The following is a 26,419-nucleotide window of genomic DNA, read 5'->3' as shown; positions in this document are numbered from 1 at the left end:
CAGTCACAGGATAAGGAAATCTCCATTAACATACAAAACTAAACTGATCTTTGTGTGTTTTCATTCTCTCAAGGGTACCTGTTACCTCTAATCAAGTGGTAAGTTCTAATCAAGTCATTTAATGGCAAAACATGTGATGGCTCTAATTTTTACCACTAGGTGGCGAGCAAAGGAAGGAACCCAGATCTTAGATGATTTCTCCAAGCACAAAAAATATATTTAAGAAAAAAAAGGAAAAAAAGAAATGGCTACTTGGTACAAAGAATCAAAAATCATACAGATAATTTCTATCTGTATATTTAGCTAAATAAACATACAGATAAAAACTAGCTTCAAGAGGGGCTGGAGAGATAGCACAGCGGGTAGGGCGTTTGCCTTGCACGCGGCCAACCTGGGTTCGATCCCCAGCATCCCATATGGTTCCCTGAGCACCGCCAGGAGTAATTCCTGAGTGCATGAGCCAGGAGTAACCCCTGTGCATTGCCAGGTGTGACCCAAAAAGCAAAAAACAACAAAAAAAAAAAACTAGCTTCAAGAAAAGACATGCCATATGGGGTTCAGAGATCATTACAGTACAGCAGGTAAGGCTTCTGCCTTGCGTGTAGCTAACCTGGTTCGAGCCTGGCATCCCATATGGCCCCTGAGCACCACCAGAAGCAATTCCTTAGCACAGAGCAGGAATAACCCCCCTGAGCATTGCCAAGTGTGGTTCAAAACCAAGAAAAACTGAATGACATGCCATACAGAACCTCAACTTTTACTAATTCAAAATCTTGAGACCCAAATGTGTATTTTACATTAACACTACCTGCACCTATAGCTGTTTGTGATGCAGCTGGTGCCTTATTAAGTGTGCTAAAATTATGTGTAATCTCAGGAAAATGTTTTAAAATTTTACCTCAATATGTTCTTGAAAATATTAATGTGATGGGCCAGAAAACTAGAGCCGCGGCTAAGAGGCCTGCAGTGCATACAGCTGACGCAGGTTCAATTCCAGCACCCCATATGGTCCCGAGTCCCCCAGGACTGATCTGAGTGCAGAGCGAAGAGTAAGCTAGAACTGCCAGGTGTCCCCAGTGCCACCCCCTGCTCCAAATCTGCTATTATAAGGGAATAACTAATGCCCAAAGCAAGAGAATCAGAACTGGTCTACAGGATTTAGCTTACTAAAGGTGGGGGGGGGAAGCAGAACCTCTGGCCTTTTCTTACAGTTAAACTAAGATGGAGTAATTCCAGTCTCAGACCTACAGACCCAGGGAATAAATCTTTGCAAAATCTTCATACAAATGTCCATGGGGGGTGGGGGGAGAGACATACAATTGTGGCAGGTCCGAGCAAGGCTCTGCAATAGAAAGCACTTTCCTTGCATGTGAGGCCATAGACTCAATTCCAGGCATCATGGGAAGAAAAAAAAAGTACAATTAATGACATGCAAAATTCTCAAATACACTGTGCTAACTAGAAAAAAGAACTGTTGACTACCCTTACAGTTACAGAACAATGCAAAACTATGAAGTAAGTAGCAGTAATTAAGATACGGATGAAGTAAAGAGTTTGTATGCAAAGGAGTAAAGATATAATGTAGGAGGTGATTAAATTGGTCTACCTGTGGTGGTTATATAACTATGTATTTATCAAGTTATTTAACTGGACATGTGAATGTGATTTTTTGTTATTTAAATTTTAAAAAATTAAGCCTGAATAAAGCTGGGTTTCCACCCCCCTTTGGGGCCCACCAGGCAATGCTCAGGGGTTACTTCTGGTTCTGCACTCAGGAATTACAATTACTCCTGGCGGTGAAAAGCTGAATTTTTAAAAGGCAATCTTGAAGCATTAAAAAAATAATAATTAAGAGGGGAAGAACATCAAAGGACTAGTACAAATGCTTTGCATGTGAGACCTGGATTCAATGCCAGTACCAAAGTCCAGAGGAACTACCCCCAAGCAGCACTGGGGGACGTGGTCCAAATTTTTAAAAATAGGAAAAATAAGAGACGTGGTAATAAAACAATTAATTCACTTATGGGAACCAGAAAGCATTCATTTAAATATTTAGCTTTTAGCTTTTTTACTTTTTTGTTTTGGTGTGGTGTAGAGGCCACACCCAGCTGTGTTCTTTGCTCCTGGCTCTGCACTCAGGGCGCTCTCCTGCTCAGGGTGCTCATCGAACCATAAGATGCCAGGGATGGAATCTGCACCAGCTGCTCGCAGACAAGAGCCTAATCTGTTGTACTAACACTCTGGCTTTTAAAAAAACAAGTCATGAGGGGCTGGACCAATAGCACAGTGGATAGGGCATTACCCTTGCACGCACCCGGGTTCGATTCCCAGTATCCCATATGGTCGCCGGAACACCACCAGGAGCAATTCCTGAGTGCATGAGCCAGGAGCAACCCCTGAGCATTGCTGGGTGTGACCCAAAAGCAAAAAAAAAAAAAAAAAAAGGCATGAAATAAGGTCAGCAAAACTTTCAGGAGTAGTTTAGCCCAAATGCGCTACATTAATTTATGCACATAATGTTCAAGAGACCTTTCAAGTAGATATCAGTATTATTCCCCCATGTACACTGCACTGCACTGTCCCATTGTTTATCAATACTAAAGAGCTTAAAGTAAAAGCTAGATTTTCTCATAATCACATAATATTACAACCTAGGCAATGAGACTCCAGAGTTGCGCTGGTTTTATCCTGTTAGTGTTGATTTTAATCTACCTGTAAAATAAGACTTTTATTTTCAGGAGAGGCAAGATTACTAATTTTCATAACTACACACAAATTAACCTCTCCCTGAATATTAATTCCAAAATGCTTACTAACCAAGCATTTACCTCAAATATCTCTATATTTGATTCAAAATTCCTGCAAACTGTTTGAACAAATTTTTTTGCACTGTAAGGTTTTCAATCTTACAAAGCACAGACCAGAAAATACAGAAAAATAATCCCCACGGGCTGGAGCGATAGCACAGCAGGTAGGGCATTTGCCTTGCATGCAACTGACCAGGATTCAATTCTAGCATCCCATACGGTCCCCTGAGCACTTCCAGAAATAATTCCTGAGTGCATGAACCAGGAGTAACCCCTGTGTACTGCCAGGTGTGACCCAAAAAGCAATCAATCAATCAAATAATCAAAAAGAGAGATGAGTAACTTGCTCTCATAATCAGTATCTACCAGAAGCACAGAAGAGCCTGGCAATCTCCCCATGGCGTATTCAATATGCCAAAAATACAGTAACAATAACAGGTCTCATTCCCCTGATCCAAAAAAGAGCCTCCAATCGTTGGGAAAAATGAATAAGGAGAAGCCGCTAAAATCTCACGGCTGGGATGAATGGAGACGTTACTGGCACCCACTCGAGCAAATCGATTAGCAAGGGGGTGACAGTGATAGTGATAAATTCCCCAGAGGAAAATATCATGCCATTATCCTTGAAAGTTTGTCACTCTGGGGCTGGAGCAATAGCACAGCGGATAGGGCGTTTGCCTCTCACAAGGCCGACCCAGGTTCAATTCCCAGCATCCCATATAGTCCCCTGAGCACCGCCAGGAGTAATTCCTGAGTGCAGAGCCAGGAGTGACCCCTGTGCATTGCTGGGTGTGACCCAAAAAGCAAAAAAAAAAAAAAAGAAAGAAAGTTTGTCACTCGGGCTAGAGTGATAAATAGCACACAGGTAGGGTGTTTGCTTTGCAAGCGGCCGACCCTTGTTTGATTCCCAGCACCCCATATGGTCCCCTGAGCACTGCCAAGGGTAATTCCTGAGTACAGAGCCAGGAGTGACCCCTGTGCATCTCCAGGTATGACACAAAAAGTAAAAAAAAAAGTTTGTCATTCAACTGGTGGAGGGATGGGTGTTAGAACACTATGAATGAAACCTAATCATGCCTATAATCTCCAACAGACCTTTCAAGTAAATGCTAGTATTATTCAGCTTTGTAAGGGTCTATCTCGCAGTAGCATTGCAGCACTGTCATCCCGTTGTTCATCGATTTGCTCGAGTGGGCACCAGTAGTGTCTATATCGTGAGACTTGTTACTGTTTTTGGCATACCGAATACGCCACGGGTAGCTTGCCAAGCTCTCTGAGCGGCATGGAGGAATTGAACCCGGGTCAACCACACGCAAGACAAATGCCCTACCCGCTGTGCTATCATTCCAGTCCTATCTCACAGTAGTTTTTAAAAAACTATTAAAAGATTCACTCAAAAGCTTGTCACTCAGGGGCTGGAGTGATAATAGCACAGAGGGTAGGGCGTTTGCCTTTCATGCGGCCGATCCGGGTTCGATTCCCAGCATCCCATATGGTCCCTTGAGCATGGCCAGGGGTGATTCCTGAGTGCAGAGCCAGGAGTGACCTAGGCATCGCTGGGTGTGATCCAAAAAGCAAAAAAAAAAAAGCTTGTCACTCAAAGCATTAGAGGTACTGGTTTTTGCTGTAATGGTTTTAACTGATGACCTCTGCCCTTTTGCCTAAGAAAATTCATTCCTTTGAATGTCAAATCCAAACACCTTATTTTCCAAAGCCTTCAGGAGTTCTCCAATCAATGTTCGTATTTCTGGGGCCACACATGCAAAGATCAGAATTTGATCCGTGGCACCCTATATGGCCCAGTAGTACCACCAGGGGTCACTCCTAAGCAGAGCCAGGAATAACTTAAGCACCAGTGACTGGGTGAACACACACAACACACAGTGTCTTCCTAAAGGGGCATGAATTTCAGTTTCAGTCAGCTTAATAAATGGCTGAATAAACAGTAATACCCGGGTTCCATTCCTCCGTCCCTCTCAGAGAGCCCAGCTACCAAGAGTATCCCGCCCGCATGGCAGAGCCTGGCAAGCTACCCGTGGCATATTCGATATGCCAAAAACAGTAACAACTCTCACTACGGAGACGTTATTGGTGCCCACTCGAGCAAATCAGTGAGCAACGGGATGACACTGACAGTGACCCCTACATTTTAAAAAAAAAGGGGGGGTCATGAGTTCTATAACTATTTCCAGAACAGTATTTAAATACCTCGAAGAAACATGGTCCGCCTAACTGCCCAAGGTAAATTCAATATGCTGAAAGATCCAGAGACTCTGCAGTACTTTTACAGCAATTTTTAATTGAATCAGAAGCCTCTGTACAAGAAAATTTAGTTTTGGGGGCCGGAGAGAGAACAGCATATGCACAATCAACCTAGACTCGACCCCGCACCAGTGATCCCTAATCGGAAAGAAAGGGCGGAATGGTAGAAAGGAGGGAGAGATTGATTTAGATTATCCCTTAAAAAATAAATAAATAAAAATTAGAAGCATCCTCATGAAAATCTAGGTTCTGCTCATTGAATTCAGTACAGGTGTCTGTTTTTATACTTTACGAAAGTGTTTCTAAACTCCCACTAATGATCTGATCCTGAAAGCTGATCTGATCCTTGATACATGAAATGACTTGAAAACAGACAGCAGCTCACAATATAGTTTTTGTGCCACACCCAGCAGTGCTCAGGGTTTATTCCCAGCTGAGCTCAGGAATCACTTCTGGAGGGCTCAGGGGTCCATATGGGGTACTGTAGATTGAACCCGAGTAGGCTGTGTGTGAGGCAAATGTCCTCCCCACTGTACTATCCATAGTTCCAGCCCCTCATATGTTTTAAAGACTGGTCACAGCATGTGAAGAGAAGGAAAGAGAGTGGAAGGGAGAGGAAGATAAAAAGCAATGGGGGCCTGGTCAGGAGAGTCAGGTACAAAGGTGGTATTAAGGAAAGATAGAACCAAGTAAACCACTCAACAACACTGAAATCAAGAGAGCCAAACTGGGGCTGGAGCAATAGCACAGCGGGTAGGGCAGCTGTTTGCCTTACACGCGGCTGACCCGGGTTCGATTCCCAGCATCCCATATGGTCCCCTGAGCACCGCCAGGAGTAACCCCTGTGCTTCACCAGGTGTGACCTAAAAAGCAAAAAAAAGTAGTCTGTAATTTAAAAGTGCTATTTTATACAGTAATAAGATTTTATTCCTAATCAAGATGCTCTAAGAATCAACAGACCATGACAGAACCAAAAGAAAAAAAAGTTTTCTAGTCCAGTGAAAGTACTAGTGTATCTCAAACACATAATTTAGGATAACAAAAATGCAAAGAGAGGGAGATGGCCCATAGTGCTGGAGCGCCATCTTTGCATGCAACAGATCAGGGTTGACCCCTGGCACCACAGATGGTCTCCCAACTCCTTACAGGAGTAATCCCTGAGTGCAGTCAGGAGTAAGTCCTGAGCCCCATCAGGTGTGTGCCACGCCCACCCAAGAAAAAAACAAAAACAGCAAAAAAAGAAAGAGTAAACAAGAAAACTAAATGTTAGTCAGGATTTGGATAAAACAGCACCCAGAGAGAGCACAAAGGCTCAGGACACAGTGGATTGGTACATAGTGGATTCAAATTCCCTGATACCATATATGTAAAGTTCATCCAACATAGTCAGTGGTCACATCTGAGCGCAGAAATAAAGACCCTCCCCAAAAAAAACCAAAAATAATTATGGGGTGGTGGTGAAAGCTGCATGACAATATTAATGTATTAATAACCCTGAACCTCTGAACTTTATATTTATACTTAACTATGTTTAAGATAATTTTTTTTTTTTTTTTGCTTTTTGGGTCACACCCGGCAATGCACAGGGGTTACTCCTGGCCCTTCACTCAGGAATTACCCCTGGTGGTGCGCAGGGGACCATATGGGATTCTGGGAATGGAACCTGGGTCGGCCGCGTGTAAGGCAAACAGCTGCCCTACCTGCTGTGCTATTACTCCAGCCCCTACGCTTAAGATAATTTAACAATGGTTAAATTTTACTTCTGAAATTTAAATGAGTGAAATTTTCATTTAAACAAGTTTAAATTTTGGGGGCTGGAGCAACAGCACAGCGGGTAGGGCGTTTGCCTTGCATGAGGCCAATCCGGGTTCTAATCCCAGCATCCCATATGGTCCCCTGAGCACCTGCCAGGAGTAATTCCTGAGTGAAGAGCCAGGAGTAATCCCTGTGCATCGCCGGGCGTGACCCAAAAACCAAAATAAATAAATAAACAAGTTTAAATTTTAAACTCATTTAAAAGTATGATCTCAGGGCTGGAGCAATAGCACAGCGAGTGGGTACGTAGCGTTTGCCATGCACTCGGCCGACCCGGGTTTGATTTCCAGCGTCCCATATGGTCCCCTGAGCACCACCAGGAGTGGTTCCTGAGTGCAGAGCCAGGAGTAACTACTGTGCATCAACCAGGTGTGACCCAAAAAGCCAAAAAAAAAAAAAAAAAAACCAAAAAATTTTTTAAAAAGTATGATCTAAAACAGCTCCACTGCAAATTGATAATCCCCCTTCTCAAATATTCAAAAAGTAACCTGGATGACATGATCAGAGTGAATTTTCAGATAACTAAGATCTATCTTTAAAAACCTGGGACTGGCGTGATAGCACAGTGGGTAGGGTGTTTGCCTTGCATGCGGCTGACCCAGGTTCGATTCCCAGAATCCTATATGGTCCCCCAAGCACCGCCAGGAGTAATAATTCCTGAGTGCATAAACTAGGAGTAACCTCTGTGCATCTCTGGGTGTGACCCAAAAAGAAAGAAAAAAAAAACCCTCCAAAGACCCAAAATAAAAAACTCAAGGAAATAAATTCCTCGCCTAGAAGAAGGCAAGCTTCCCAACTCACTGTGTCAAGCAGAAAAAATGTAAAGGGATGACACAGAACTATAGTGAGAACGGTTGGTAAAATGGAAACTGTAAAACTTCTTTTGTAATTATAAAAATCACCTCAACAAAGTTGTCTCGAGACCAAATCATTAGTTATCAAGCATGGCTGTTTAATATTACTAGTTTGGGCCTTATCAGAATGCATTTTATATGAATTCATCTATAATCACACAGAAGTCTTTACCTCCATGAGATAAACTAATGTAACATTTATAGTAAAAACTTGGGCCAGAGTGATGGTACAGTATGTAGGGCACTTTGCCTTGCAGAGACCTGCAAGCGATAGTACAGTGGGTAGAGCATTTGCCCTGCAGGCGGCAGACCAAGGTTTGATCCTCTGCAGCCCATATGGTTCCCTGAGCACTGCAAGGAGTTTTTGAGTGCACAGCCAGGAGTAACCCCTGATCATTGACAGGTGTGACCCAAAAAGAAAAAAAAAAAATCAACCAGACTTCCTAAAGCAGACAACTTCTCAAACTCTACAACACTGATAAACCAAGAATAACACACCAGATTGAATGGAATGTAATATAGACAGCAAACTACAATTAGCAAAATATAAATAGTTATAGGGCTTACCCTATAACAACATCTTAATGATCTCTTATGCAAGGTTTACTGTCTCCATGATTGGATACAATCTTCACTTTCTAAGAAAATATTTTTGATCATATTTTTAGCAAATTATAACAAGCAATATAAAATAAATTATTGGGGTCCAGCTATAGGGGCAAACTTAAGAGATGGTTAACCAGGGAAAGTTGGAGATAATAGTGGTGGGATTGGTGCAGTGGTGGTGGGATTGGTGTTGGTATATGGAATGTCTAACAAATCATCATGAGCAACTAAAAAACAAAGAAGAAAAAAAAAACTGCGTAAACCCCACCATTAACAGAAGGAAAGTTTTTTAAGGGGCTGGAACAAGTATAGCATGTAGGTCCCATGCATATGGTCCCCAGAGCCCATCGGGAGTGATCCCTGAGCATTGCCAGATGCGGCCCCAAAACAAAACAAGAAATTTTTTTTGTTTGTTTTTTTGGGTCACACCCGGGGTTACTCCTGGATCTGCACTCAGGAATCACCCCTGGCGGTGCTCAGGGGACCATATGGGATGCTGGGAATTGAACCCAGGCCGGCCGCATGCAAGGCAAACACCCTCCCCGCTGTGCTATCGCTACAGCCCCCAAAAAAGAAATATTTTAACAACAGAAATCTGAAGCACGTGCATGCAAGCAAGCAGGACACCAGAGTCAATTACCAGAACAGCATGGTTCCTTCAAGCCAGGAGTGACCCACAAGAAGACCTAAAGTGGGGCTGGAGTAATAGCACTGCGTGTAGGGTATTTGCCTTGCACGCGGCCAACCAGGGTTCAATTCCCAGCATCCCATATGGTCCCCTGAGCACCACCAGGAGTAATTCCTGAATGTAGAGCCAGGAGTAAACCCTGTGCATCGCCGGTTGTGACATAAAAGGGGGGAGGGGGGAAGAGCTGAAAGTAGCTTCACCTGTGAGGCCTGAAACTAAACCAATGTAATTAAACTGAAATATTAAGTGCCTAAATTAAAAAAAAAAAAGTAAGCCTAAAACCTGTTTTTTGGGAGACAGAGGAATTTCTGGGGCTAGAGCAATAGCACAGTGGGTAGGGCATTTGCCTTGCACGCGGTCGACCCGGGTTCAAGTCCCAGTATCCCATATGGTCCCCTGAGCACCACCAGGAGTAATTCCGGAGTGCAAAGCCAGGAGGTAACCCCTGTGCATTGCCAGGTGACCCCCCCAAAAAAAAAGGAGTTTCTGGCTCTGTATTGGGGGCTCATGTGTAGTGCTGAGGATAAAACCAGGATGAGTTGGGGGAACCAAATCTTAACCCCTGTACTCTCCAATCCTTAATTAAAAATACTACCTAAATATACATGTGTTTTTAAAAAGCCTCTGAAATGTCAATTAAACCACATTCATATAAATTTCATTTAAAAGAGCAGAAATAGGGCTGGAGATAATACCAACAGGTAGTGTGTTTGCCTTCCAGGTGTAGCTGACCCAGGTTCAATCTCTGGCATCCTACACACTCCCCAAAGCACTACCATGCAGGGCCAGAAGTAACCTCTGAGTGCCAATGAGTATGGTCCAAAAACAAAAAAAAAATTAAATAAAAAAAAAATAGAAGAACAGAAACAAAGCTGGAGATATCGAACAGTAAGATGCTTGCCATGACCCCCAGAACTCCATATGGTCTCTGAAGATCCCCTTTTACATTAGGTAAATTTACATTAGGTAAATTGCACATGCAGCAGATGCAGCTGAATCCCTGGAATCCCAGTCTGATAACTGAAGCACCACCAGAGGTGATTCCTAAATGAAGAGCCAGGAAAAGCCTTGAGTACCAGCAAGTGTGCCAAAAAAAGGAAAAAAGGGCATGAAAGGCATTAAATGTAAGGAGTTCAACCTACCAATCTTTACTTAAAAAATAAAAGCGGCCAGGTAGATGAAGCACATGCCTAGTTAGCACACACTGGTCCACATCCAGCCCCAGCACCATGTGGCCTCCCAAACACCACTGAGGTTGGCCCTGGTGGTTCTCAGGATCACTGGGGCAAGCACTGGCCTGGTCTGGAGGTTTACAAGAATGACACAGAATGATAAGATACAGAAGAACCCGTAACTTCAGAAACAGTACTTCAAATTAAATCTAATTTTGCAAAATCTACCTGATTTGTACTACTAAACTTCTACAGGCTTGTTTCCTGAGAAACAACTTGGGATGGAGTTATAAGAGATCACATGGACGACACAGTAAATTGTTGAGCACTTAAGTCTGGTTTGGGGGGCTGGAGCAATAGCACAGGGGGTAAGGCATTTGCCTTGCACGCGGCTGACCCCGGTTTGATTCCCAATATCACATATGGTCCCCTGAGCACTGCCAGCAGTAATTCCTGAGTGCAGAGCGAAGAGTAACTCCTGTGCATCACCAGGTGTGACCCAAAAAAGCAAAAACAAAAAAAAGTTTGGTTTGGGGTTTTTTTTGTTTGTTTTTGGAGGGGACCCACACACACACACCTAGGGATACTCAGAGATAACTCCTGACTACCTGGCTCTGTACTCAGGAATCACTCCTGATGGTGTTCAGGGAACCACATAGGATGCTGGAGATAAAACCTGGGTAGGCTGCTTGCAAGGCAACCACCCTACCAGCTACACTATGGCTACATGCATGGCCACTGTCTTAGATGTTATACAATTGCTCCAGCTCAAAAGTTACAAATGCGGGGCCAGAGCGATAGCACAGTGGGTAGGGCGTTTGCCTTGCACGCGGCCGACCTGGGTTCGATCCCCGGCATCCCATATGGTCCCCCAAGCACTGCCAGGAGTAATTCCTGAGTGCAAAGCCAGGAGTAACCCCTGAGCATCGCTGAGTGTGACCCAAAAAGCAAAAAAAAAAAAAAAAAAATTACAAATGCACTTTAAGATGTATATGTGCATGTTGCCCAAATCAGTGATTTTATTTTATTTTTTTAGTAACTTAAAGGACTATAACTGACAAGGTTATTGATAGATAGCGATAGCACAGCGGGCATTTGCCTTGCATGCGGCAGACCCGGGTTCGATTCCTCCACCCCTCTGAGAGCCCAGCAAGCTACCGAGAGTATCTCACCCGCACAGAAGAGCCTGGCAAGCTACCGTGGCGTAGGTGTGCCAAAAACAGTAACAAGTCTCAAAATGGAAACATTACTGGTGCCCGCAAATAGATGAGCAACAGGATAACAGTGATACAGTGATAAAGTATTTTAACACCAGTTCCACCAGTGTCAACTTCTCTCCACCTGGGCTCCCATTGGACATAAACTCCAGACCCCCTCCCACGCCCACCACTTTGACAGCCAAGCCTCAATCAGGAGTTATTCCAGGCAGTGCCAGGGGACCATGAGATGCTAGGGAGCTCTACTCACTGTACTACCGCTCCAGCCCCCGCCCCCAGCCTCAAATCTTTAATAAATACTTTATGTAACTAATTTAGTCAGGCATCTGAGAACAAACGGTCTATTTCAGAAATCCTCAACTTTGGCTGCATTCTAACCTAGGTGAACAAACTAGATTTTTGTTAAAATATGGTTTTGTGTTAGTTTGCCTACAATGGTCCAATTTGGTTTTACTGTGTGCATGGCACTAAGGTTAAGGAAAGGCAGCTTGCCTAGAGGTTCTGGGCCACACCCACTGGTGCTAGAGTTCACTCATGGCAGGGATGTGGCATCATGAATCAAACTTCGTTGATTGGCAAGGCAAGCTCCATTCCCATGGTACTATCCCTCTGGCCCAATCTCTTCTTTTTTTTTCTTTTTGGGTCACACCCAGCGATGCTCAGGGGTTACTCCTGGCTTTGCACTCAGGAATTACTCCTGGCGGTGCTTGGGGGACCATATGGGATGCCGGGGATCGAACCCGGGTCGGCCACATGCAAGGCAAACGCCCTACCCGCTGTGCTATTGCTCCGGCCCCCCAATCTATTACTTTTAAGGTTTGCTTTTTTTTTAATTCACAAACTCTAAATTCAAAGTTATTTTGTTTCTTTTTTCTTTTTTTTTTTTGGTTGTCTTTTTTTGTTAAGTGAAAAGGACAAGCTGCTGAATAACAAACATGTATGTTAATTCTATGAAAGAATATAGCACTTGGGCCAAGGGAATGGCTCAGCGGCAGAGTGCCTGCCTTGAATTGTAAAGCTAGAATTTGATTTTCGGTGCTGCCCATATATATAGTCTCAATCCTGTCTTGTCAGCTCTGCTGATCTGGACCCACAGTAGTGCAACAGTGAGTGAAATCTCAAATCTCTGAAGCACCAGTCAGGATTCAAACATCAAAACAACTGTGACCTCCAGCAAGCACCGAAAATGTGAGCACCACAACCACAGGTGTGTGATCTCCAGTTATTAAGCAAACAACAACAACAATAATAATAATAATACAAAGCCAGGGATATAAGCTGTGGTAGAGTATACAAATGCTTTGCATGCTGGAGATTCAAGTTTGAACAGGTACCAAATGATCTCCTGAGCACCACAGGAAGCAGCACAGAATAGTCAGGACAATTACTAGGTGTAGCCCAAAAACAAAAATTCAGGGTCTGCAGCAATAGCACAGCGGGTAGGGCATTTGCCTAGCACTCGGCTGACCCAGGTTCAATTTCCTAGCATCCCATACGGTCCCCTAAGCACCACCAGGGGTGATTACTGAGTTCAGAGCCAGGAGTAACCCCTGAGCATCGCTGGTTGTGACCCAAAATGAAAAAAAAAAATTCCAGCATATGTGTAGACCACGTATTTCACAAAATTCTTTATATTCCAGCTAAAGCAACAGTATACAGCACATAGGGCGTTTACCTTACACACAGCCACCCAGGTTCAATTCCCAGCATCCCATATGGTTCCCCAGACAACCAGGAGTGATCCTTAAATGCAGAGCCAAGTGTAAACCATCACAGGAGGGTGTAGCCCCTCCCTACCACACCCCCCAAAATTGTAATGGCATACTGGTGCATTATTTATCTCTTTATTCTGGTCAGTGAAGCATATAAAAAGTTCTGAGAAAAAAAAATAGGGAGCAGTAGTACAACAAATAGGGTGTTTGCCTTGCATGTGGTTGACCCAGATGTGATCACCAGTATCCCATATGTTCCATGAACACTGCTAGGAGAGTGAGCATCACTGGGTGTGGCCCAAAAATAAAAATATTTTTTATTACCTGGGCTGGAAAAAATGATCTGAAAGGGCTAGAACACACGCTTTGCATCAGGGTGGATTCACAGACACCACCAGGATGTGAGACTGGCCCCAAGCACAACCGGGAATTGCACACACACATGCGCGCACCCACCCCCACCTCCACCAAGGAATTGTACACACATAAGCACATACACCACCACCAACACCAAAAAGGGGAGAAAAAGACAGCAGTTTGCCAGAGGAATAGCATAAGGGCTATGGCACTTGCCTCTCTACAGCTGATTCCAGTTTGCTCCCTGGCACATGTGGCCCTCGGGCAGACCCTGACTCAGAAACCCGAAGGCCAGAGCAAGCTATGAGCACAGCTGGTATGATGTAATAAGTCCCTTCCAAAAAGTTCCAAAAAGTTATGGGATAGAGTTAAAAAGCCGTTAGGGTTGTTTCCTTGTGTACAAGCAACCCTGGTTCGATCCCTGGAGCCACATATGGTCCCCAGAGCACCACCTGAACCAGGAATATGTCCTGAACACACTGGACATTTCCAAAGACCTCCCCCAGAAACAGACTCCTGGGGCTGGAGCAATACGGCGTTTGCCTTGCATGCGGCCGACTGGAGTTCGATCCCCAGCATCCCAAAAAGGTCACCCAAGCACCACCAGGAGAAATTTCTGAGTGCATGAGCCAGGTGTGACCCCCAAAAAAAGAAAAAAAGACTCCTCTCTCATGGTGTATTCAATATGCCAAAAACAACAAGACGTTACTGGTGCCTGCTCAAGCAAATCAATGAACAACAGAACAATAGTGCTACAGTGGCCCCCAAAAACCAAGTTACACTTCTAGTAGAATGGAGTAGCTATAAATATTTACTTGATACAACTGCACCGTTTAATTTTTAATTCAGTTTTACCTTTTGTAATTAAAAGATACAAAGTGGGGAACCAGAGTGATAGAACTTGCTCTACATATTAAGATATTAAAATAGGAAAAAAACCTTTGAGGAAACCATGACAGCACACAAACCAAATGTTATATTGAATCTGCTTCTCAGAATCTCCCCAAAGAAAGAAACTGAAATTGCAGAAACTTTTATCTTAGATATTAGTATTTCACTGCAGCAGACTAGCCAAAAACGAATTTATAACTTACAACCAATAAACCATTATTTTTTTTAATAAACCATTATTAACTTCAGAATAGGAAAAATATTTAAGAGTAACTGGTCTAGAGGAGAAAGTCAAGGTCCCCTAAGATCACTCCCAATGCCCTCCAAATAAATGCCTGGAAAAAAAAAAAAAAGAGGCCGAGAACCATACTGTTGTTATTACTAAAAGGAGCCCCTCCCAAAGGATGCTCAGGAGAGGGTCCATGACCCAAGGTGCATCGCTGGGAGGCATCCAGGCCTGCACCCAACAAATGCTTGGGGGACCAGGTGGATCAACCTAGGTAGAGTAAATGCTAAACATGTACTATAGTATACTATCACCCAATTAAGCAACCCACAAAACTTTTTTTTTTTTGGCTTCGGGGCAACATTTGGCAGTGCTCAGGGTTTACGCCTATGTTCAGGGATCATTCTTGGTGAGACTCAGGAGACCACATAGGGTGCCGGGTATCTAACCTGGATCAGTCACATGCAAAGCAAGCACCCAACCCACTGTATTATCCCTCCAGCCCCAGTTCAGACCAGTTACCCAGCCTTTTCTTTCATAAACCCTCAGCTCTCTGAGTTGCTTAATTGTGGTTTTCATATGCTTAATTATTTCTTTTTCTCTACTGAAAAGGTTTTTTTTTGTAGTGTCAGGGATCAAATCTAGGTCTCATGACTTCATCATCATTTTAAGCCGTATCTCCAGCCTTCAATAGCACCTGAAAATATTTGGGGGCGAGACAAGAGAGCACAGGGCAGTTAATGTACTTGCCTGGTAGCTGACCGTGGTTCAATTCAACATATATGACACAGCCCTGTGCTCAGGGATTCACTCCTGGAAGTGCTTAACAAGCCAGAGATTGCACCCAGGTCAGCAAGTTGTAAGGCAAGCATCCTACCCACACTGTACCATCTCTCCAGCCACAGGAGTGACTCAGTGCAAAGCCAGGAGATCCCAGAGTGCTGCCAGGTATGGCCTAAGAGCCAAAAATAAATAAAGACACTGAATGAAAACATTCATGGAACCAGAGGTGGCAATTCACCAAATTAGAATTACTCTAACATGCCTCAGATTGTATGCTAACTTGACCAAAGTGTCAAAGAAAAAGAATCTATGAGCAGGAGCAATAGTACAGCAAGCAGGGCATACACTGGGTAAAGAGCCTACCTTGCACACAGCCAACTCATGTTCAAGCCCCAGCACCTCATATGGTTTCCCCCCAAGTCCACCAGGAGTGGTGATCCCTGAGCAGTCAGGAGTAAGCTCCAGGTACTGCAGGGTGTGGTCCAAAAACCACAAAGGAATAAAAAGAGAGAGAAGAAAAAGAATCTAAAAACGATCATTCTGGGGCTGGAGTGATAGCACAGCGGGTAGGGCGTTTGCCTTGCATGCGGCCGACCCGGGTTCAAATCCCAGCATCCCATATGGTCCCCTGAGCACGGCCAGGGGTAATTCCTGAGTGCAGAGCCAGGAGTAACCCCTGTGCATCGCCAGGTGTGACCCAAAAAGCCAAAAAATAAAATAAAATAAATAAAAATAAAAAGGATCATTTTGGTGTCTCTACATCAAGACTCTGAAAACCACTACCTAAATGAGTAACAGGATTTATTGGGCTTGGTTTCTATTTTCGTCTTAATTTTCTTTGTTTCTGGGCCACACCCAGTTGTAGTCAGGACTTACTAGTGGACTCAGCTGAAGGAACACTCCTGGCAGCTAAGTAGGGTGTCAGGGATCAAACCTGGGTCATCTGCATGCCAGTTAAGTGCCCTAACCACTATACTTTGCATGCAGCCAACCGGGGTTCAATCCCTGACACCCCATATAGTTCTCCAGCAAGCACTACCAGGAGTGATATCTGGGCATTGCCAGGTATGTCCACAACCCCCCGACCTTTCCCCCACCAAAAAAATTTGTTCTGGACTGGGGACAGAGGGGCCAGGTTGGGGTGAGGGCAATGCCAAGATTCAAACCCAAGGCAACACAAATGCAAACAAGTACTGTTTTACTGAGATATTTCTGGCACTCAATCTCATTTGGAGGCATGGGGGATTGGTTTTAGGGGCACACCAGATGTGCTCAGTGCTTATTCCTGGCTGTGTACTTAAGAGATCATTCCTGGAAGTGCTCAGGAGACTGTATAGAGATCAAACCAGGGCAAGCCACAAACAAGGCAATTTCTTTATCCACTGTACATTATCTCTGGCCCCTCAACTTAGATTTGATTCATATTCCATACTGTTAAGTCACAGCAAATATTTTTAAGCTGCAAAAAAAAATTAGTAAAAATACTACAGGGCTAAAAAAATAGTTCAAATGGCTAAAGTACATTCTTTGTATGCAGAAGTTCCAGAGTTATTCCCATTGCTGCATGTTCCCCCAGCACTGCTGGAAGTAATCCCCAAATTGGCTGTGGATTAATCAGTATATAAAACCCAGGGATTCCATAAGCAAAGCACGAATCCTGTCTTAGGAGCTATCTCCAAGTTCATAGCATACTTTGAAGTTATGAAAAAAGACTAGTCTACAGAGAAAATTATTTATAAAAGCCTTTTGATAAACTATAACAAAAAGCACCAGGAAAATAGCTCACCTTTATACGTATGTCATGATACAATCCCAAATTTTTTTACAAAATCAATGTCTTAGCTGTCAAAAGTGATATTTTCTAGTAAAAATGTGCATCTTGGGTATGCTTTTCCTATCTCACTTATTAGTGAGATGGAATAGAGGATAAGGTACTTGTCTTACATGCAGTCAACCAGGGTTTGATGTCCCGCATCCATCCCATATGGTCCCTTGAGCACTGCCAGGAATAATTCCTGAGTGCAGGACCAGGAGTACTCCAAGTATCACTGGGTAAGGCCCAAAATACAAAAAATGGTGGAGTGCGACCATTGTGTTAACTCCCCCAAATTGTGCATTAAAAACAAGGAGCAACAAATTTGAGAAAATATGATAAACATGATGTAATATGGGTAACTACTGAAAATTAGGCAATACATGCACTGCCCAAGGGTGTTACATTAACACCATTTGTATCACATTTCGTAAAATTGGTTATATGTACTAAGTACACTATTAGTAATCTGAGACAGCTAAAATGCAAGTATTTTAACAATGCTTTAACTTGTATGGCGGGATTTTTTGGGGAGAAGCAAAAAGAACCCCATTAAGTGGTGATACTTTCTTGCTGTGCTCAGGAGTAACCCCGGCAGTGCTTAGGAACTAGTATGTGGCATTTGAACCAGGGTCAAGACCACCACAGCCATATGCAATGCAAGCACCTAACTCCCTGTATACTATCTCCCTGGCTCCTACTCAACTTTTATACTATGGAACCATGAGCACCAAATCCATAAATAGATGGTTTAACTCAACCTGGATTATCCAATAAACTACCTAGCAGCTACACAAATTCATTATATTGCTTGGAAATAAATTTGTCACTTTTCCACTTTGTGGCTACGCATGTTTAGTTAACAGTTAAGATTGAGGATTTTAGGGCTGAAGTGATAGTGCTACAGGCTGGGCCTTTGCTTTGCAGTCAACATCAGTTCAATCCCCCAGCATGTCATGTGTTCCTCAAGCCTGTCAGACTGCCAGGAGTGATCTCTAAGCACAAAGTCAGAAGTAAGCCCTCAACACTGCAGAGTTTGGGGAGAAACAGTGATTTTTTTTTTATCTTGAAACTATTTATTTGTGCCAATATAACTTAGGAAATAAACCCATTTGTAGCACTGTAGCACTATCATCCCATTGTTCACCGATTTGCTGGAGCAGGCACCAGTAACATCTTCATTGTGAGACTTGTTACTTTTTTTGGTATATCGAATACACCATGGGTAGCTTGCCAGGCTCTCCAACAGGGACTGAGGAACCGAACCGGGGTCAGCAGCGTGCAAAGCAAAGGCCCTACCTGCTGTGCTATCGCTTCAGCCCATGAGTATACTTACTAAAAAATACCTCAAGAGGTCATTTTTAAAAAAATTTTTAAATAGGGGCTAGAGCAATAGCACAGCGGGTAGGGCGCTTGCCTTGCACTCGGCCGACCCAGGTTCGATTCCCAGCATCACATATGGTCCCCCGAGCACTGCCAGGAGTAACTCCTGAGTGCAAAGCCAGGAGGTAACCCCTGTGCATTGCCGGGTGTGACCCAAAAAGGAAAAAAAAAATTTTTAAATAAAAGTTATTTCTCTTATGGAATATAATCAAAGTAAAGAGAAAATGAAGTGAAACTTATCAGTTACACAGGCGGGGGTGGGAGGAGGTATATTGGGGTTTTTAGTGGTGGAATATGGGCACTGGTGAAGGGATGGGTGTTTGAGTATTGTATAATTGAGACATAAGTCTGAGAACTTTGTAACTTTCCATATGGTGATTCAATTAAAAATAAGTAAATAAAAGTTATTTCTCAATGATCATAGCTGAGTAGTAGTAAAAAACAATCCTTCACAATGCAACCTTTTACAGTACTAAACATTAAAGTATTATACTTTTTATTTAAAGCATGTCTTTGAAGTTTATAAAATTCATAATAACCTATACATTAATCTCCATTCTACAAAAGAATTTTGCCTGTGCACACTACTCTTTATCCGTATGAAATAATCTTAAGTCTCCTTTTTCAAACAAAATGAGTGCTAGAGAGATAGTTCAGCAAGTAGAGTGTCTTGCATGCAGCCAAGCAGGTTTGGATAGCCAGTACCTCATATGGTCCACTGAATGTCAACAGGAGTAACTCATGAGCAGAGCTATAATTAACTCCTGAACATCATCAATTATGACCAAAAACAAAAACAAAAAAATTTTACAGAGTTCAGTTCATGTTAAAAAAAAAAAAAGTTACATACATTCCACACTGCTTTAGCTAAATAAAATCCTGATGTGACTGGAAAAACAAGCCTACCATTGACAGATCTATGCAACTTGCGCATTAGATCGCTGAAGAACAATAAATTCAAACTTAAATTAAAAAAAAAAAAAAGATAAAACAAGAAATATGGTCAGATGTTTCCTAAATAATGGTTTTCAATCACAGGTTTTCAATGTAAAAGGGTTGAAATCCTGTCCTAAATTATATAGGATTCAGTTTCCTAAAGAGAATGGAAAGGTGATCTTTGGGTTTTTTTTTTGGGGGGGTAGGGGGTCACACCCAGTGATGCTCATGGAACTCCTGACTCTGCACTCAGGAATCACTTCTAGCAGTGCTCAAGGGACCATCTGGGATACTAGGGATTAAACATGAGTCAGGGACATGCAAGGTAAGTACCTTAAACCACTGTACTAATTCTCCAGCCCCACGAGTGAGATATTTTTTGAAGTTATTTTCTGAGCTTAGGACTAACAGCAATACCTGAGTCTAACACATTTCTAAACGCAGCTCTAACTCAAGGTAGACATAACAAAGCCAGCAGACTTGGGAATTGACACTATCCGTCAAATAGACAAGTAGATATGCCAGGGAGCTCTATTTTGAGCAAACACTATATCCTTGACATATCCGTTCACCTTTGGGGGGGAGGGAAGAAGGGGGAGGGAGAAAATCTTTTCAGTTTGCCTTTAGTTGCTTTGGATGACCAACTTATCTTTTACGATTAAGGACATTTTCACTAGCATTTAATAAAAATAAGTATCCAAAATTGTTCCCAGGAACATGAATATTTAATCTACTCACAGCACAACAAAGCTATTCTGATCATTTTCTTCTTTTTGGGTCACACTTGGCGATGCTCAGAGGTTACTCCTGGCATTGTTCAGGGGACCCTATGGGATGCCAAGGATTGAACATGGACAAGTCACGTGCAAGGCAAACGCCCTACCCACTGTACTATCATCACTTGGATTTATCAACATGTAATTATCAAACTACAGATTATTTCAAAAATAGCAAAACCGGGGCTGAGTGATAGTACAGCAGATAGGGCGTTTGCCTTGTACTTGGCCACCTGGGTTCAATCCCAGCAACCCATATGGTCCCCCCCAGCACCACCAGGAGTGATTTCTGAATGCAGAGCTAGGATTAGCAAAACTATTCTTTTTATTTTGGGTTTTGTTTTTTGGGGATGGAGGTGGGTCACATCCAACAATGCTCAGCTCTGGGCTCAGGAATCACTCCTTACGGGGCTTGAAGGACCATATTACTAGGTGACAGGGAAAGAACAGGGGCCTGCCACATGCAAGGCAAGCACCCTACCTCTTTACTACTACTCTGCCAGGCAAAACCACTTTTGTTGGGGCTGGAGCCGTAGCACAGCAGGTAGGGCATTTGCCCTGCACATGGCTGACCCAGGTTCGATTCCCAGCATCCCATATGGTCCCCTCAGCACTGCCAGGAGTGATTCCTCAGTGCATGAGCCAGGAGTAACCCCTGTGCATCGCCAGGTGTGACCAAAAAAGCAAAAGAAGAAAAATAAAAAACCTACTTTTGTTGTTGTTCCTCACTACCTCTGTGACAGCTATCTGGGCTACCATTTGGAACACTGTAAATCACCAACCTTCCTCCCACCTTAAGTTTGATAAATATATAGTAAATTTAAAGATGCATTTATTGAAATGAAGCAAGGGGAAAATGTTTAAAAGCATTTGAAGATGCTGGAGATCCCCAGCATCACATAAGGTCCCCTGAGTGCCCCCAAGAGTGATCCCTGAATGCAAAGCCAGACATCGTGAGTATCTTCAGGTGCGGCCCAAAAAATGGAAAAACATTTTGAAAGCAATTTTCTTTGGAAAAGAAACCTAAGGTAGTTTACTATTTACATCTGATACAAGTCAAAAACATCAAAACTATTGTTTTAAAATAACATGCTACAGAAATAATACGAAGAACTCCCCTCTTCCAAAGACACCACCTTAGTAACATAGGTCTTTGCCCGTAAGTTTATGATCTAAATAAAGGTCAACAGACATAATGTGGCTTTGAAACTTACTAGTCTATTAGTCAAGTGACTCAAAAAACAAAAATTGGGGTTGGAGCAAATAGTACAGGGGGTTTGCCTTGTATACAGCAAACCAGGGTGATTTCCAGCATCCCATATGGTCCCCTGAGCACCGCCAGGAGTAATTCCTGAATGCAGAGCTGGAAGTAACCCTTGTGCATCACCAGGTGTGACCCTAAAAGCCAAAAAACAAAATAAAATTAAAAAAAATTAAAAATTGCTAAACCTCAGTCTCCTGAATCATAAAATGAACACTATGTACATGTCATTGTTACATAACTTTCATGTGAAATCTCGGGTTAGATCCCCAGTTGACCAAAAAAAAAAAAATCTAATTTTGTGGCCTGCAAAATGTTCTACAATATTACATAGAGTTGCAATATTTAACTGAGTACTTAATATCTAGTTACATGTTATATTTAATTCTAAAGACAAGAAGATAGCTCAAAAAAAAAAAAAAGATAGCTAAAAGGGCTGAGCACAAGTTTGTCTTGTGTGTTTTGGGTTTTTTGTTTAGGGGCCACACACAGCGTGGCTCCTGACAGGGCTCAGGGGATGGACCTCTTTGGTGTCCAGGATCAAACTCAGGTGAGCTGCATGAAAGAAAGCAGCCAACCTCAGTACTGTATCTGCAGCCTGAGCACATACACTGACTGAGGGGTGGCCTGATGAGCACCACTGGACAGGACCCCCAAACACTACTAGATGTAGCTCAAAATACCCCCCCCCAAAATTCTAACCTTTATTCCATACCTGTCTTTATTGTATATCCTGTTTAATTCATTATTAAAAGTAACTTACTATTTCCCATCCCGTATAAATAGGCTAATATAAAAAGGTAATAAGGAGTTAACTTTAAAAACACAGCCCCCCCTTCACAGACTACCAGAATAAACTAGGGATGAGACGGGTGTTTTAAAAACAGCTCTCAAGTGGTTCTGAACAAATGCCTTCCTGGTGCTGATGCACTCACAAAGGGAGAGAATAGCAAGCGGGCCATCAAAACTTTACCTTATCTCTCTCCCATGGTGTCAATCTTCACCAGGAGAAAGTGAAAGGATAAAACAATTATCTCACAATCCTACCTAGTCTCGGCCCCCTTTATTCTCAAAATAAGAATGCATTTTTTCATTCTATGTGAACTACATTATATATTAGTATACAGAAGTGGGGAATATACTAAGATCTGGTTTATGAATTCTAAAGGGGATGGGTCTGCCTCTAATTATGGCTCAATGATTTAAATACAATTTCTTAAACTACTAACCTAAGTTATGGGATGCTAGATTAAATCTTTAAGGAGTACAAACCTAACCCCACACTATTTCCTATCTGCACCCCAAAACTGTCCTTTTCCTGAACAGTTTGGTTCTTCTTTGTTCTGTTATCATTAAATGATTCATATAAATTGGTTATTTAATGATAATGGAAACTAATTAAATATTACACAGAAGTTTTTACATTCAACATTTCATGCTAAGCAAGAACATAAGTCAATTTCATATCCAAGTACCCAAAACCAAATCAAACACACTTCCCCTCTTTTTTCCACCCCAACATCTGATAAACTGGTAATGAAAAACTAAGGGAACATTTTCTGCTACTATAAATGTCTGCACGCAACAAAGGAGCATACACAGATGGCAGACAGATTCTTGGACATCCTTGGTCATCCTCTAAATCCTTTTCAATCAATCCACACCTATCTTGGACTTAACAGTCACAGCACTTCTCACAGCACTGTAGTTCCTAATTTTCCTTCCTCCTTAAACTTCTGAAGGAAACACCTACTATATGGCTATCACCTTGCGCCTCTGATCCAAGTTTTTAGTCAAAAATCCTCATCACTCAAATCCAACATAGTATCACTATACTATCAATTATTTGGAAGCTACACTGGAACTTCCAAGTCAGTATTTACAAGAAAAGTACAAAGTAAGAAAATTTCCCTTTTGGTTATCAGTTTTTCACTAGGAGTCTTGAGAAAGTACAGAACATAATGTATTTAAACAATTTCAAGTTTCCTCCCAGGGGCAATAGTAGATTAAGACAATCTATTTGGGGCAAATGGGGCTAGAAGGAAGAAACCTTCCATTACAAGCTCAGCTACAATTGTTTGATTTTTAAACACTGAAATAAAGACAAATATGACCTTGAGCTGTATGGACTTCCCTCATCTTTGTCCCTTCCCTCTCCCAACAGGAACCTTGTTCAACACAAACGGCAATTGGGGGAGAAAAAAAAGGGGAGGGGGAAGGGTCCCATATCTTTCCTAAGTTTGAATCTTCTTCTGAAGTTTTCAGTTTCCTAAATTTGGGGCCTTTTCCCCTAATTTTCGAATTCCCGAATACTAACATATGACACACTGGGACTGTTCCTGAGGATTCGCACATGACCAAATTGGCATTCAAAGAAAGCTAGGCCCTGAACAGCATTTTGAAAAGCAACAAAAACCCGAGATGAATCAACCAGCACTTGACTCCATCTCTCACGCTCAAAAGCTTCAAAACCACAGAAACCACATCTGTGATTTCTGTTGTTGTTTTAATAACGGGTGTGAGGGCCATTCGAATACCTAAGTCCAAAGTGGGGTGGAGAGAAGGGAACAATTCCAACGAGCAGCAGTCTGTGGCTAACAAGACACAATGGGCATTTCCATCAAGTTCTGGAAAACGTCTGAAGAATCTGGAAAATGTCTCCAAGAACCGTTAGGAGCCAAGCAGCAATCAACAATGAGCCGTTCAAATGTGTGCATAAAACCACGTAAACGGGGAGAAGGGGGGGGACAGGAGCTGCGGGGACCCTCTGCTCATAATCCCCAAGCCCCCCGGCTGCGAGGGGCGGGGGGCGGGTTGAGCTCCCGAGCGAGGGACCCACAGGCCTTCCAATCCCGGAATGCAGCTACTGAACGGTGTCTGGACAAGTTTATTTCTCAACAGGTCCTTCCATTTGTCCGAACGGTGCGTGTGAACCGGAAAAGCGTCAGTTTCGCAAACGCCCGGGCGAGGAGCCGGCGCCGGGCAGGGACCCGCGCGTCCCGGGGCCCGTTTTCCCTCCACCAGGAAGCCAGGGCAGGCCCGCCCCAACTTCCAGCCCGCCCTCCGGGAGCGGGCGAGGGGGCGCCTGGAGCCCACCCCGGGGGGCGCGCGCGCAGCCCCGCAGCCCGCCCGCCCGCCCGCGTTCCGAGGCGTGCAGGCGACGGCGGCCTGTCGCGGGCCTCCGCCCAGGGACTGCCTGCACAGATTCCCGCCCGCCCCCGCCCCCGCCCGCGCCCGCGCCCGCCGACCCCGCGCGCCGGGACGCTCCTTTGTGAGCCTCCGCGGCCGCCGCCCCGCATCGGGCCCCGGGGAGAGGCCGCCGCCCCCACCCGCCCGGGGTCCCCGGGAGGCGCCCGCGCCGGCGCCCGCCGCCCGCCCGCCCGCCGCCGCTCGCCCCCGCGGCCGTGTCTCCCCGGCCGCCCTCCCCGCGCCGGGCCCCGCAGCCCCGCCGGGGACGGCCCGGCCGTCTCCTCCCACCCCCCGCCCCGGGACTCGCCCTCCCTGCAGCCGCCATTTTACAACCAACTCCTCCGCCCTTCTCCCTCGGCCCGCCGCTCCGCGAGTGCCCGCCCGTGCGGGCGCGCCAGGGCCCGCGCCCGCCCGCCCGGGCCGCCCCCGCGCCGCGGCCCGCAGGCCCGTCCCCCCCCGCCCGGACCCGCGTCCCCGGGCCGGGCCCGGAGCCCGGGCCGCCATTTTGTCTCCGGCTCCCGGCCTCTGTGGGCGGCGGCAGAGGGTCCGAGAAATCCAGCCCCCCGCGGCCCCCCCAGCTCACCGTCGTATCGCTCAGCCTGCTCGGCCAGCTTCGCCTGGTACACCAGATCCTCCCGATCATCCATAGCGGCGGCGGCTCGGCAGGGTCTGCGCGACGGATGGCAGCGGATAGCGTCTCCGACTCTCTCAGCCTCTCGCTCCGCGTCCGGGCTGCAAAAATGGCGGCGCCTCAATCCGGGACTTCCGCCTGCGCACGCGGACAACTGCTCAGCTCTATGGCAACCGCTCCCTGGCAACGGGCGCGGGGGGCGGGCCCCACCCGCGGCCCCTCCTCCGCGGCCGCCGGGCGGGAACTGCGACTGCGGGCGGCACTGCGACCCCGCGGGAGGCGGGAGGCGGCGGCCCGGGAGCTGCGGCCAGGCTCGGCGCGGACCTCGGGACTGCGGGAGGGAAGAGAGACCCCCCCTGATGGAGTCCGCCGAGGCAGGCCTGCCTCGCCGAGAGCCCCGTGCCAGCTCGCCTCGCTGTTGCTGTTTCAGCCCCAGCCCAGCCCGAAGCCTTTTGCAGACCCCGGAGTGGGCTCCCCTGCATTAACCCCGGAGTGGAGTCGGGCCGCCTGGTGTCGATAGGGAAAGTGGCCGGCACCACCCTCTTCGCACTGTGCACTCATTTCTTTGTTGGGGTCCTGGGAGGAACATACCTGGTGCTGCTCAGGGGACCGGGCTGTGGCCGAGACCCATTCCGAGGCTCCTGCATTGCAGAGCACGCGCCCCAAGCCTCTGAGCCTTCTTTCTGGCTCGAGCAGTACCTTCCTTGCCCTCCCTATTAGTCTTTGTCTCCTCGTGCCCACACTATTAGAGGAACCTGGTGTGAAACGGAAGGCACAGGAAAGGAGACCAAAACCAAGGCAAGATTCAGGAGCAGGAGCCGAAGAGATAGTGCAGGGGGCAGGGCACTCGACGTACCCGAGGCCAACCCGGATTCGTTCCCCCAACACCACATAGGTCCCCGGAGCCCCACCGGGAGTGATTCCTGAGCACAGAGCCAGGAATAAGTCCTGAGTAGCACTGTGTGTGACCCAGAAAAATAAAAACGATTAAGGAGCAGAATGAAAATGTCTTCCCAAGGGAAAGGACCTAGTCTGTTTTG

At 45.0% G+C, this 26,419-nt stretch overlaps 1 protein-coding gene across 2 annotated transcripts in view; it reads right to left on the bottom strand.

Annotated features, from left to right (window-relative positions):
• The window catches only part of YWHAE (tyrosine 3-monooxygenase/tryptophan 5-monooxygenase activation protein epsilon), a 45,074-nt gene extending 19,565 nt beyond the window's left edge, over nucleotides 1–25,509 (bottom strand). The window contains exon 1 of one of the 2 annotated variants that reach the window (XM_055130330.1): nucleotides 25,332–25,509. In XM_055130330.1, the coding sequence (XP_054986305.1) occupies nucleotides 25,332–25,395 (64 nt within the window). In that variant the 5' untranslated portion in view covers nucleotides 25,396–25,509. The remainder of the gene's footprint in view (nucleotides 1–25,331) is intronic. The other variant, XM_004604988.2, reaches the window with a different exon arrangement.
• Nucleotides 25,510–26,419: the final 910 nt, after the last annotated feature.

Source organism: Sorex araneus, chromosome 3 (genome assembly GCF_027595985.1).
Source record: "Sorex araneus isolate mSorAra2 chromosome 3, mSorAra2.pri, whole genome shotgun sequence".
NCBI classification, from domain to species: domain Eukaryota; kingdom Metazoa; phylum Chordata; class Mammalia; order Eulipotyphla; family Soricidae; genus Sorex; species Sorex araneus.
This window is presented reverse-complemented; position numbering and strand designations above follow the sequence as displayed.